Source organism: Alexandromys fortis, unplaced genomic scaffold (genome assembly GCF_014885135.2).
Source record: "Alexandromys fortis isolate MF-2015 unplaced genomic scaffold, M_Fortis_MF-2015_v1.1 scaffold_79, whole genome shotgun sequence".
Lineage (NCBI taxonomy): Eukaryota > Metazoa > Chordata > Mammalia > Rodentia > Cricetidae > Alexandromys > Alexandromys fortis.
The window spans coordinates 3,651,688-3,664,885 of record NW_026067964.1 but is presented as its reverse complement, the minus strand read 5'-3'; the positions used below and the strand labels follow the sequence as shown (position 1 = coordinate 3,664,885).

The window sequence follows — 13,198 nt, the reverse complement described above, 5'->3', positions numbered from 1 at the left end:
CCTTGAATGGTACTAGTCTATTACAGTATTTCCCTTTGCTTCCCAGTTTGACAGCAGGGTCCTTAAGACCAGGACTGTCTCGTGTCATACTCATTTCAAATATAATCATCTGGAATGTTTTCAAATCACGGATTTTGTTTGTTTGGGGATGAGTGTGTGTGTGTGTGTGTGTGTGTGTGTGTGTGTGTGTTTCATGTAGAGTCCGGAAATCTTCCTCAGTTGTTTTCCATCTTAGTTTTGCTATCTATCTATCTATCTATCTATCTATCTATCTATCTATCTATCTATCCATCCATCTATCTTCTATCTATCTATCTTCTATCTATCTATCTATCTATCTATCTATCTATCTATCTATCTATCTATCTATCTACAGATTCTCACCATGCAGTCTTGTTATGTAGGGTAAACTTCCAGCTAAGGTAGAGCAAGTGTCCTCCCCTCTGTCTCTCCCACCAAAAGCCACTAAGCTCTCTGGACAAAATCTAGCTATCAGAGAACTCTAGAAAACGAATGGAAATAGGCAGATGGGGAGGGTTACAAACTGAGAGTGTTGATGTTTTCACTGCTTTCTTAGAGACGCAAAGGCAGTTCCCGTTCTAGAACTGGACCTGGACAAAAAGAGACAGGAGGAAGCCCCTGAGGAAGAGACGGTGACAGAATCCATGCCTCATTGCTCTCTTCTGTCCATGACAGCTTAGGGGACCTGAGATATGGTGTGTGTGCAGGAAGGGTTAATTGTGGACATGAAGGAGCTCACGCGTATACTCCTGACTGTGTCCTGAGCCATATCTGGACCGATCCCTAGCCCTGTGACGAACAGCTTGGGGAACTGAACTCTGGTGAAGACTATGGTCCAAGACTGACTCTGGGGACAGACCTGAGCTGCATTACAAAACTTTTGGAAACTGGAGGGACTTATAAAAAAACCCAATCACCCTTGTGCGACAAAACCATCGCAAACCGTTTCTGCTCTGTACTAAAACCAGCTCGAGATGGACCACTGCCTTAATCTGTTTTCAGAGGCTGTAACAAACTGTAACAACAGCCTGGTAATTAATGATGAGAAAAAATAGGCTTGGCTCATGACTCTGGAGGCTTAGCGGTCCAAGCTGAAGAGGCTTCCTTGGTGAACTGCATCATAACATGGGGGGGGTCGCCTTATTAGGAACCCTCCCCTGAGAAAACAGCACTAATCTATTCTTGAGGGCACTATGAACTATTCAGCTCTTAAAGATCTCCTCACTCAGGGCAGCGGCCCCAGACATCTGCCACATGAATTACAGGGGACATGTTGAAACCATAGCAACGCCAGAACTAAATGGAAACATAAGACTATAAAATATTTAGAAGAAAAATATGAAAAAAAAATGCCGTGATTAGACAAACCATCCCTTCATATAAGCAATATCAGTATCAGGACTCATTTTTAAAAAGAGGAATATTAAGCCAGGCATGATGACGTATGCTTTTAATACCAGCACTCAAAAAGCAGAGGTAGGAGCATCTCTGGGTCAAGGCCTAGCCTGGTCTACATAGTGAATTCCAGGTTGGCTGGTGTCATATGATGAGACCCTGCCTCAAAACAAAACAGACATCAAAATTTTTATTTCATCAAAATGAAAAACTTCTGCTCTGTGAACACTATAAAGACAGTCTGAAGATATGAGAATAATACAAAATATGCACCTAACATTGGATCTGTGCTCAGGGTTTATGATGAAATATCAAGACTTCACAATGAAAGAATAATTTAAAAGAAATTAAAAGAAAAATCAAACTCGCATTTTAGAAATAGTCAGAAGATTTGGTTAGGTATACACATTGGTGGTAGAAGGTTCAGTTGATATGTGGAAAGCCCTGATTCCCATCTCCAACACACACACACACACACACACACACAAACACACACACATCTCAGCAGATGCCACTAAAGATGAGACATAAACGGTAATTAACAGGTAAAAAGATATTTAACGTCACCACTAGTGGAGAAGCACAGTTCAAACCACAGTGAGACACCTACATTCTGAATAGAATGGCCAGAACCGAATGAGGAAACACCATCAACAGCAGGCGACCATGCAGTCCAAAGCAAAACTGACCTCTTGCATTGCTGGTGAGGATGAAAACAGCCCATACAGATCTACAGCTCACACCCAGTTACACACATATGCCTGTGGCCCAACTGTCTCTTATACCAAAGAAAGGAAAAGCTACGCCTGCAAAAACATACAAGAATGTCCACAAGGCCTTACTTTGTGTTTGTGCATAAACACACACACGTGGAGGTTGAGGTGGATTGTTGATATTTTCATGAATTGCTCTGACATTATTTTTTTAAACAGGTTTCTCGGTGACCTGGAGCTCACCATTTTGGCTATGTTGGAGGACAGGGAGGCACAGGATCCGCCCATCTGTGTGACTTCTGCACCCGGCACTGTTGTTAGAGGTGTGTGCAGCCACGCCTGGCTTCTTGTGTGGGTGCTGGGTATTAAAATTCAGGTTCCCATGATTGTGCAGTAGATACCATATCTACCGAGCCATCTCGCCAGCACCAGAAACTTTATTCACAATAACAAATGGAAAGCCAGCCTCACGTCCTTCACGTGGTAAAGAGATAAACTAGGCTCCATCCATAAACCAAATATTGTCGGGTTTAAAAGGGGGAAGGATGTGGGTGAACATCGGCAGAGCTTTGCTGAGTGAAAGAATCAGCCACAAATGTCTTATGTCATTTGTCATCGCATAGGTGACAGTCTCAAGGGGTGGGACAGCTTAGACTGCAGAGACAACAGGAAAATTGGGGTGGCGCATCTGTTCTGCTTGTTAAGTTTCGTTAGTTTTAGTGGGGTTTTTGTTTGTTTATTTGGTTGTGTGTGTTTTTTCCTCTTTTTTTTTTTTTGATGGGGATAAACACAGAGCCTTATGCATCCTAAACACACTACCACTAAGCTACACCCCAAGGCCCTACTCTACATTTTTAAAGTAATGGTAGTTATATAAAACTGCATACCTGTCAAAAATCAGTACTGTACTTTAAGAAGAAAGCTGATTGGGCAATATGTTGGGATTAAAGTAAAACACAAAGATACTGTACGACGTTTCCAATGACAAAATATAAATATATCTGGATAATCATGTCTCTTGCCAACTTAACTTTTACAGGCTAACTAATAGGCAAAATATCCAAACCAGAATTTACATACCTGAAAAAACCTGCCCCTTAAATGCCACAGTCATGATAAGAATGTGGCAGGCCAGTAAAACCAGCTATTTGGATGTCTGAGATTGTAAATTCAAGGCCTGCCTGGATTACACAGAGAGTTTAAGGCCAGTATGAGACACTTAATGATATCTTGTCTCAAAATGAAGTTGCTTTGGTTTTGTTGTTCATCTGTTTAATTTCTTAGGTTGGGACTGCTCAGCGATGCATGCTTACTTAACGTATGCAAAGTCCTGGGTTCAGCCATCAGCCATGCCCCTGCACCTCAAAACCATGGCTGCGACACAATTAATCACACTCAGAGAGTGAGTGGGCAGCCGGTGGTAATTTTTATCTCTGGGTTATTACATAACAATCTACTGGCTCACCAGTGCCATGGCAATAATCGAGAGAGCTCCGCGCCTCACTGGTGACACAAAGGAAAATCCCAGCGCTATCAAACCTTCATGTTCCCTAGCATTGCCAGTGAAGCCCGCGAGATGACTAATAGGTGTGAACAGAAGCTTTTTACTATCCAAATATTTGCTCCCAGGCCCTGGGAGAGGTGAAGAGAAAACAGTGCTGAACCCGCCCTCCCAGGATGTACAGACTAGAGAGAACACAAAGACTCTGAGTATCTCTAGATGGTGGAAAGTCGAGAACCATGGACTAGGGTCCCACAGTAAAAGAGGTGACCAGTTTCCGACTTCCACACGTGTGCCCGGGCACACACATGCCTGCATTCACCCACCATACATGCACGCCCATTGAAAATAAAAGTAATAAAAAAGAGCCACAACCTGTTATGAACTCAAGAGTTTTATAACAAGCAGAGCTGCCACTGTCTTCTGCCACAGAGATGAGAAGCATGACCTGGGGTCTTTCTGGCTAGCTTCCTTGTGCCAAGAAGTACTAAATGGAGGTGGGAAAGTGGATGAAAAGTACTTGAGGTGGGTTTTGCTCTCTTGACAGACAGACAGAAGCTGGCTTGTGGCTAACAGCATAGTCTCTGAAACCAGAAAAGTTCAGTTCAAACCTCCCTCCCGTCCTTCCGAAATGTAACTTTGAGAGACGGGATCTATAACCTCTCTATATCCAAGTCTCCTTATCTGTAAATTGAGTATATTCTACTAATATTTTCCATAGGATTAGAAGGGAAATGGCATTAAATACCCACCCTGATACCTGTGCCTGGCACAGAACACACATTTGATAAATTTATTTAGGATCAGAGTCCACAGGGCAAAGTCAAAATGTAAAGTCCCTGGAACTAATTCTCATTTGTCTGTCATGAATCTGACTGCAGTGTGGACAATCATACTACTTTTGCAGGTGAGAGCTGGGGTCGTAAGGTTGATACGGGAAAATGAGTAAAATCTCAAGTCTTAATGGGTGAACAGTTTAGTTACCAAGTACAGAGAGCACACAGCGTGTGTCTTCTCTTAAGAGGCCGTTCTGGTAATGCGGCCTGCCGATGGAAGTGTGCCCACAAGAGGAAGACGTCTGCAGCTGTCAATTCTCCTGAGAGCAGGCCGTGTGCCAGTTCAGTCTACCCACTGGAGGTGAGCTTACCTTGTCGGCAACATCAACCCGGGCTTTGTGACTCAGTAAGAAATCCACCGCTGATAAATTACTCCTCGCCACCGCAAAGTGCAGGGCCGTGCGGTTCATCTGAGGAAACAGAATTTGTATCTTTGGTTATTTGGTCATCACTTAACCCTGTTAGCACCCTGTCTCCTTCGGTCGTTTGTTTTTCGCTTTGTTTATGAGACCGAGTCTGGTACTGTCACCCAGGCTGGCTTCTAACTTGTGATCCTCCCGTGCCCGCCTCCTGAATGCTGGGATCACAGGCTTGAGCCACCATGTTCAGCTGGGTCTCCCGTCTCTCATATGGCCAGAACTTTCATATTGACTCTCTGTATTCTGATTATTTGGTCACACTTTTTGCTTTTCCCTTTGAAAGGGGTAAGAACTGTGTGCAGCAGAATCATACCCTAAGTGTTGTCAGAAGTCACCTGAGAATCTGGCCATCTGCTGATGGCGCCTAGACCCATGCCCTGTAGAACCTGCCATCCAGTGATACCATAAAAGTCATCCACACAGTAAAAGCTGTAGTTTTCCTCATATGCAGTCATTAACAATGGCATTCCCCCTCACAATGTATGTTAGTCGATGTCCTGTGTGACAAAATAACTGAGGTGAGCGATTCTTAAGGAGGAAGCCATAGTTTGGCTCAGAGCATCACAGTCTCACTGGCGGGAAGGATGGGAGGGAGCAAAGCTGCTCACCTCGAATAAGCCAGGAAAAGAGAGAGGGAGACGCTGGGGTACCAGAGACCCCTTCAAGAGTAGACTTCAGGGACCTGTCCTTGTCTGCTAGGCCCCATCTCTTAAAGCTCTCACAACTTCCACTGTGCGGCAACCAAGCCTTCGAGATGGCTTTTGGAGATACTTAGGATTTAAATCAAAATGGAATATATTGATCACTGACAGCAAAATTTCCTAAATGTTTCAGTTTGTTCCTTTCTTCTATGTATTTTCTAAATAGTTTAAGTTGTATGCGTATATAAGAGACATGTGTGCCCAAGAGGCCAGGAGAGGATACAGGACGCCCTGGAACTGGAGTCACAATGACCGTGTACCACCATGTCAGGGCTGGGAAACGAACTGGGTCCTTTGTAAGGGCAACAACTGCTCTTCATCGTTGTGCCGTCTCCCCGGCATCTCTCTTCTATAATTAAAAGCCTGCCATTTGCACAGAAGCAAATAAATTGATTTGGAAAGAAGTGAAGAAAGGAGGGAGGGAGAGAGGAAGAAAAGGAAGGAAGGGAGGGAGGAAAAAAGGAGAAGAGGAAGGGAAAGAAAGACGAGAAGATTCAAGGTTAGAAGAAGAAAGGAGGAGGGAAGGAGAGAGGGGGAAGTTAGAGAATCGGGGAGAGAAAACAAGCTATTGAAATCTTCCAAGGAAAAGCCACATTTTGCTTCCAGGAAGCCCACAGACAATTTACCTCTCTTCCCACAATGTATGTTTTTGCTTATCAGAAATATTCATGCCACACTTGCCATATTCTAAGTATTGTTTTATTCCCCCCCCCCCAAAGATGCCTGGGCATGAACTACTCTTGTTTCACACAAGTAACGACAGAAATAAGAGAATGGTTTAAGATGAGTATTTTCTTTTCTTGCTTGCTAAACTGGTGATGTTTACAAAACACAAGTCATCTTGACATTGTCTGCAATGTAGAGTTTATTCTATCGGGTCAGCTGCTTCCCCATAAACTTTATTTGTACAAGAATGTAATAAGTCCACTTACACTTAAAAAAAATATGCATCATCACAGATTTTAAGGAACCCTGCAACTAACCATGACAAGTTGCTATAAACAAGATTAAATAGCTGTCATTAGAAAGTGTGTGTGTGTGTGTGTGTGTGTGTGTGTGTGTGTGTGTGTTAGTTCAGTGGTAGGGCATTTGCCTAGTATGTGTGAGGCCCTGGACTTAGTCTTAGTCCCCAGGCTACAATCTAGGACCAAGCCAAGACCTGTAACTGTGATGGTGGGCTTTCCAGTCCGCCCACAGGCTTTGAGATATTCTAAAGACCCAGTGCCTTCCTTCTGTAGAATGAAGGAGAGAGGAAGGGAGAAGGAAGACAGAGGGGGTTGACGCCCAAGGATGTCCTCTGGCTTCCATACACATAGCCACCCACGTGAACACCTGCTCATACACGGATGTGAATGCATATCCATGAACACACGCAAACAAACACACAATTGTCTGGGGAATTAGATCAGTGGTAGGCTGTCTAGCATGTGTGAAACTATAGGTCAAACACCAGTAGCATAACTGCAGCTGCTTTGTGCAGAAAATTTGAAGTCGTTTTAAACTTGTAGAGGCTGTACTTCCTGCTAGTTAGAAAAAAATTACTGCTGTTTTACTTACTCAAAAAGAAATCTCTATGCTTAGAATAATTTTAAAGATAAATACCCGTGTTTTAGAAAATAAATATTTTCACAGTTTTTTTTTCTGCCTGCTTCTTTTCTCTAGTTTTCTTCTCCTTTTTAAAGCCCTAGGGGACCTGGAACTCACTATGTAGACCAGTTTGGCCTCAAATTCGCAGAGATCCCTCTGCGTCTGCCTCCACGCATGTTCACAGAAGCCAGAAGAGGGCGTTGGATTTCCAGGAACTGGAGTTACAGTGGGTTAATGACACATGGGTGCAGGGAATTGAACCCTTTTCCTCTGTAAAAGCAGCCAGTGCTCTCAACAGCTGAACCTTCTCTACATGCCAACCAGCTATTGTCTTTTCTTCCCTCCTCCTATCCTCTCTTCTTTTATTCATCATAGTTGGATGCTGCTCATTTGTTTCCTAGCCGCTTAGACCTGAAATAATCACACGGAAGCTGTATTAATTACAACACTGCTTGGCCAGGGACTCTAGTATATTCCTAGCTAGCTCTTACATCTTAAATTAATCTCTTTCTATTAATCTTTGTATGGCCACATGGTAGTAGCTTACTGGTAAGGTTCCATCTGGTGTCCAACATCTGTCTCCTGTGGCTACATGGCTTCTCTTTTACTCTGCCTTCTTTCTTCTTATTTACCTGCTTGAAATTCCTGCCTTGCCCTGTTCTGTGCCGCAACAGGCCCAAAGCAGTTTTATTTATTAACTAATGGTATTCACAGTATACAGAAGGGAATCCCACATCAATTCCCCTTCCCTATTTTTTGTTCCTAGAATTGTTGTGCTATAAATTTTTCTGATTTTCTATTTATGTGTATATACATATCATATATATGGATATATGAATAATATATAATGTGTGTATATTACAAACATATAATATAAACATGTGTATGAAACATATATGTGATTGTGTGTATGTATCTGTATATATAATGTTATACATATATGTACATATATCCATAATACATCAAAAATGCACAATGCACATAAATACAAGTGCATATACGGATACCTAAATTCCCACGAGTGTATGCCTGAGCACATAACCCATCACATGCATTCATGCACACATATGCAACCACTAAAGATCATTCTTCTGCTCCATGTGCGGCATAACTTAGACTGTGCAGTTTTGTTTCTGTGACTTTCCTGCCTGGAATAGCTACATATTTTAAGAAACCTGAGATCAGACTATTAGGAACCCTTTTGTGGGTACAGTAGGGTTAGAGTTGTGAAAGCGTGTGTGGAGGTTAGAAGTCAGCCCAGATGTTGATTTTCAGGACCCATCTTTATGTTTGAGATATTCTTTCAGCGGGACCTGAAGGTTGCCAATCAGGCTACACTGGCTAGCCAGGGAGCTGCAGTCTCCACGTCCTCAGCACTGGGATACAAACACGTCCAACCACACCGGGCTTTTTCTCTGGGTGCTAGGACTGGGTCTTCATGATGTGTGACCAGCACTTTATTGACAGAGCTATTTCCCTAAAGCCAAAATTAGAGAGGTATAATTTGTTACAGCTACAATGTCTTCTTAGGTCTCATGAAGATCATATAGTCATGGGCAGCATTGCTAGAGCCCTCCCGGAGCCTTTGGAGGGGCCTGAGCAAGCAGGGCCTCTGAGGGCTTAGGCTTTATTTAGCATTAAACCCACTTCTGTATTCTGACTTCAAAGCACCCTACAGTTCACCCTAAGAAAGTCTTACCTGTTAACCCTCTCATGCTGATAAACCCTGCCTTGAAGGAACTCCCCACCAAGCCAAGCAACAGGAGATCCATGTTTCTGGCAGTGGAGTTCTCCCCCAAAGCCTAGGTACTGGAAGAACAAAAGCCAGATTTGTTGCCTGGCATGTGGATACTTTCTAGTTCAAAAACAGTAAGATGAAAAATCCACATACTTCTTTGGCTTGTTTACCCAAAGAGAGAAAAGGGGCCCAGATGTTACAGCAAGTCATGCCCTGGCTTTCCAGAATGGGGAAGACTGAACCGATCTATCCACAGGATACAATCTAGGGCCAAGTCCAGGCCCACAATCCCCATGGTGGACTTGCTTGTCTCCTCACAGACTCTGCACAGATGTGCATAAGACCCCGCACATTTCCCTCCCTAAAGTGAAAACTCCTTGATCTGCTCTGCTGCGTAATTTCATCTTTAGTTCTAACACCCACATTAGAGCCCCCATATCTCAGCCAGCCGAGTCTCTTTGATTGTTGCTATTATTCCAGCTGACCTATGTGCTCCCAAGCCACCACATGGAATCGTCACTTGTCATGTCTGTGACTTCTACTCACGGTGTTCACAGCATTAATGTTAACCTTCTTTTCAAACAGCTTCTCCATAAGAGCCAAATTATTGCTTTTAGCGGTGTTCTGAAAGCTTCTCTCAATTGGCAATACTGAAAGAAAGAAAGAGAGCATGACCCAGAGGAGCAAAGGAGGCCACAGTTCTCTGTCACGTTTCATGTGACAGCCTCGTACTCTGAAAAGCTGGAACTGCAACCTTGAGACTCTCCTACTCAGCTGTTGAGGACACGGCCTATTTGCTTAAATATTTTCCAAAGCCAGAATACCACGATTCCATCTTCTCCTCATATTGCAAGTGTTTTTGTTTTCATACCCTCAAAATGTCCCTGACCTCAAACAAAGCGTTGCTCAAGAAGGCCACCCTGAAGTTGTACTACCTGCTATCAGCTTAGCAGGTCAGAGGGCCACAGCAGAGTGACCTCCCAGGGGACCTTGTTTGTGAGACATCAGTAGGGGATAAGACTGGGAGGAATGAGCTTCTTCCAAAGCTAAAACTTCCTTCTATCTGCAGAACTCAGATTTAGTGCCAGACCTGGAGGAACCAAAGCTTTTAATGAGTCCACTGTAGAAACCCAGATAAAGGCTAAGAAGATTGACATGTTTTATTATCATTTATAAGAAAGGACATAAAATTGGATTCACACCTACTGTGACCGTGACATCCCCCACTCCACCCCTCTTGTTCATACATACATGTGACAAGTTTTATTAACTAGCATAGAGAAGATTCAAGAGAGTCAGAGAGTTCTCAAGAGACAGTACAAATCATGGGGGATAAAATAAAAATTGAGGTTAAGAATTGAAAGCAGATGCTTGACAAAATATTTTGAACTGAATGAAAAGGAAAAGAGCTTGGTTGGAGAGATGGCTCAGCAGGTAAGAGCGCTGACTGTTCCCGTTGAGGACATGAGTTTGGTTCCCAGCACTCACGTGGTGGCTCACAATCATCTGTAATTCCATTTCTAGGGGACGGGGCACCCTCTTCTGACCTCCACAGGCACCAGGCTCACACATGGTGCATACTCACACAAGCAGGAAAATACATATGCACATGAAATAAAAACAATGTTTTTTAAAAGGAGAAGAGAAAAAAGTAAACAGAAGAAAAATAGCAAGATAAAAGTGGTGATCAATGAAACTTCAAACAGAAAAAATCATAAGACAAAAATCAATGAAAATAATAGCTGCTTATCTAAAAACATCAATGAACCAAAAAAATTGCCCAGCCAGATGACATAAAAAGATCAGTATCATAAGTGAACGAAAACATATTTTTATAGACCCCATCAGACATCAAAAAGGATCAGGAAGAGGCAGGCAAATTGTGAGTTCAAGACCATTCTGAGATACTTAGAAAGACTGTTTCAAAAACAACAACAAACAAGAAAAGATAAGGGAATATTATGAACAACTCCATCCATATAAATTTATCAACTAAGATAAAATGTGTTTTCTAGACAACCACAGGCTACCAAAATTCATGCAAGATGATATAATTATCATGGATAACTCTGAGTAGCAGAGAAACTAGATTCATAGCTAGAACTATGCCAAAAAAGAAATCTTTATGCTTGAAAACATTTTTTTGATGAACTTTACAAAGCATTTAAAGACCAACAGAGTCTATAAAAACCTTTTTTAGGGGTCAGCAAGATGGCTCAGCGGGGAAAGGCAAGCCTGACGACCTGAACTCTAACCCCAAAAAGGACATAAAGGTAAAGAACCACAGAGCCGCCCTCTGACCTGCACATGTACACTATAGCATGCATGCACCATCCTCACACCATACATCACACACACGCACACACACACACACACACACTAAATAAATTACATTTATAAAAGAAATGAAAACAAAGAACAAACGGCCTTCTTCTCCCTTCCCCAAAGAAACAAAACAAGACAAAAACACCAAACACCTCTCTTGGTTAACTGGAAATAGAAGAGAAGTTCCTCATTTTGAAAGGACATCTACAAAAACTGACAAGCAATAGCATACTTGATTTTTAAAATCTGAGCTTCTTTTTTTTTTTCTAAAGATCAAGAATGAGAAGAGATTTTTCACTCTTACATCTCTGTTTACGGCCTGTGCTGAGAGTTGTAGCTAGAACAATAAATTGGTACATAAGAGAAGAGGCACCAAGTAGGAGGAGAAACTGTCTAGTCTGGCTTCCGACAACTTGGTTACTTACGTATAGAATCTCAAAAAATACACAAAGTAGCTCTAGAACCAGTAACTGAGGTTAGCAAGTTTGTTGAATACAAGATTAATACATAACTATTAGTCATATTTTTACATATTGGCAATAAACGAATAAAAACTAAAATTTACAAAGCACTATTTACAATTGATCAAAAGCCAAATTATTTGCATATAAAGGCAACAAAACACACAGCTTTTCTGTACCAAAGAAATATTGGGGCTGGAGAGTTGGCTCAGAGGTTAAGGAGCACTTGTTGCTTTTGCAGAAGACCCAGATTCAATTCCCAGCACCTATAAGGCAGCTTGTAACCATCTCTAACTCCAGTCCCAGTGGACCCAAAACCTTCTTCTGACCTTGAAGGGCTAGGCACATACATGACACACATAACATACATGCAGGCAAAACACACATAAAATAATAAACTAAATATTAAAAAAGAACTGTGGGTGAAAGCACTCAAAGCTAAATAATGGGAAGATACATCAAGTCCTTCGGTTTGGAAGAGTGAACATCATAAACTGTTAATGTCCCCAAAGTTGTCTATTGATATAATGGATTTTCAATAAAATGCTGCACAAATATATTGCAGCTACTGACAGGTTCATATAAAACTTATCTAGAAAGGCAAAGAACAATTTTGAAAGACCAAATCAGTTTTGAAAGAGCAATGCTGGGAGAGTCACATTAGTGAACTGGAGTGTGTCACAATTGTACAGCAATGTGCAAGAACAGGGTGATGTAGGGCATCTGACACAGAGAGGAAACATCCACCATAGAATAACATATACAGTCTGAAAACCAACGCAGACAAATAGGCCAGTTAGTTTTTTGACAAAGGTTTGCAAGTTTTGACAACAGAGAGTGGATAATCATCTCAACGAATGGCATTTAAATATTTGGACACCATACTGAATCTTGATATAAACTTTATATGTTATACAGAAATGAATTCCAAATGGGTTGTGTATGTAAATGAAAAACACAAAACTATAAACTTTCAGAACAAAATGCATGGGAAAAACTTTATAGTCTGTGGTTCAGGAAGATTTCTCACACATACATAACAGTGATAGCAAAACCATGAAAGAAAAGAAAATTGATAAACTATACTTCATCAAAATGTAACCTATCCACTCTTATGAAAGGCACCACTAAAGAATAAAGTATATGAGCCAGTCAGTGATGGTGCACGCCTTTAATCCCAGTACTTGGGAGGCAGAAGTAGGTGGATCTTTATATGAGTTTGAAGTCTGCTTGGTCTATAGAGTGAGTTCCAGTACAGCTGGAGCTACACAGAGAAACCCTGACTAGAAAAAAACAAACAAACAAACAAACAAACAAAAACAGAAAACAGACAAAAAACCAGAATAAGATACACTACAACATAGGTTTTTATATTCTTTTTTTTTAGGTTTTTATATTCTTAAATAATATTTCTGACAAATTAAATACATCCAGAATATTTAGCTCTCAATATTCAACAACCCAATTTAAGTACAGAGAAAAGACTTCAGAAGAACAGAGA

At 41.6% G+C, this 13,198-nt stretch overlaps 1 protein-coding gene across 1 annotated transcript in view; it reads right to left on the bottom strand.

Moving 5' to 3' along the window:
* Nucleotides 1–13,198, bottom strand: part of Ankdd1b (ankyrin repeat and death domain containing 1B) — a 62,632-nt gene that overhangs the window by 47,776 nt on the left and 1,658 nt on the right. Inside the window, 2 exon segments of the mRNA XM_050153816.1 lie at nt 4,778–4,876; nt 9,458–9,561. Of these exon segments, the coding sequence (XP_050009773.1) occupies nt 4,778–4,876; nt 9,458–9,561 (203 nt within the window).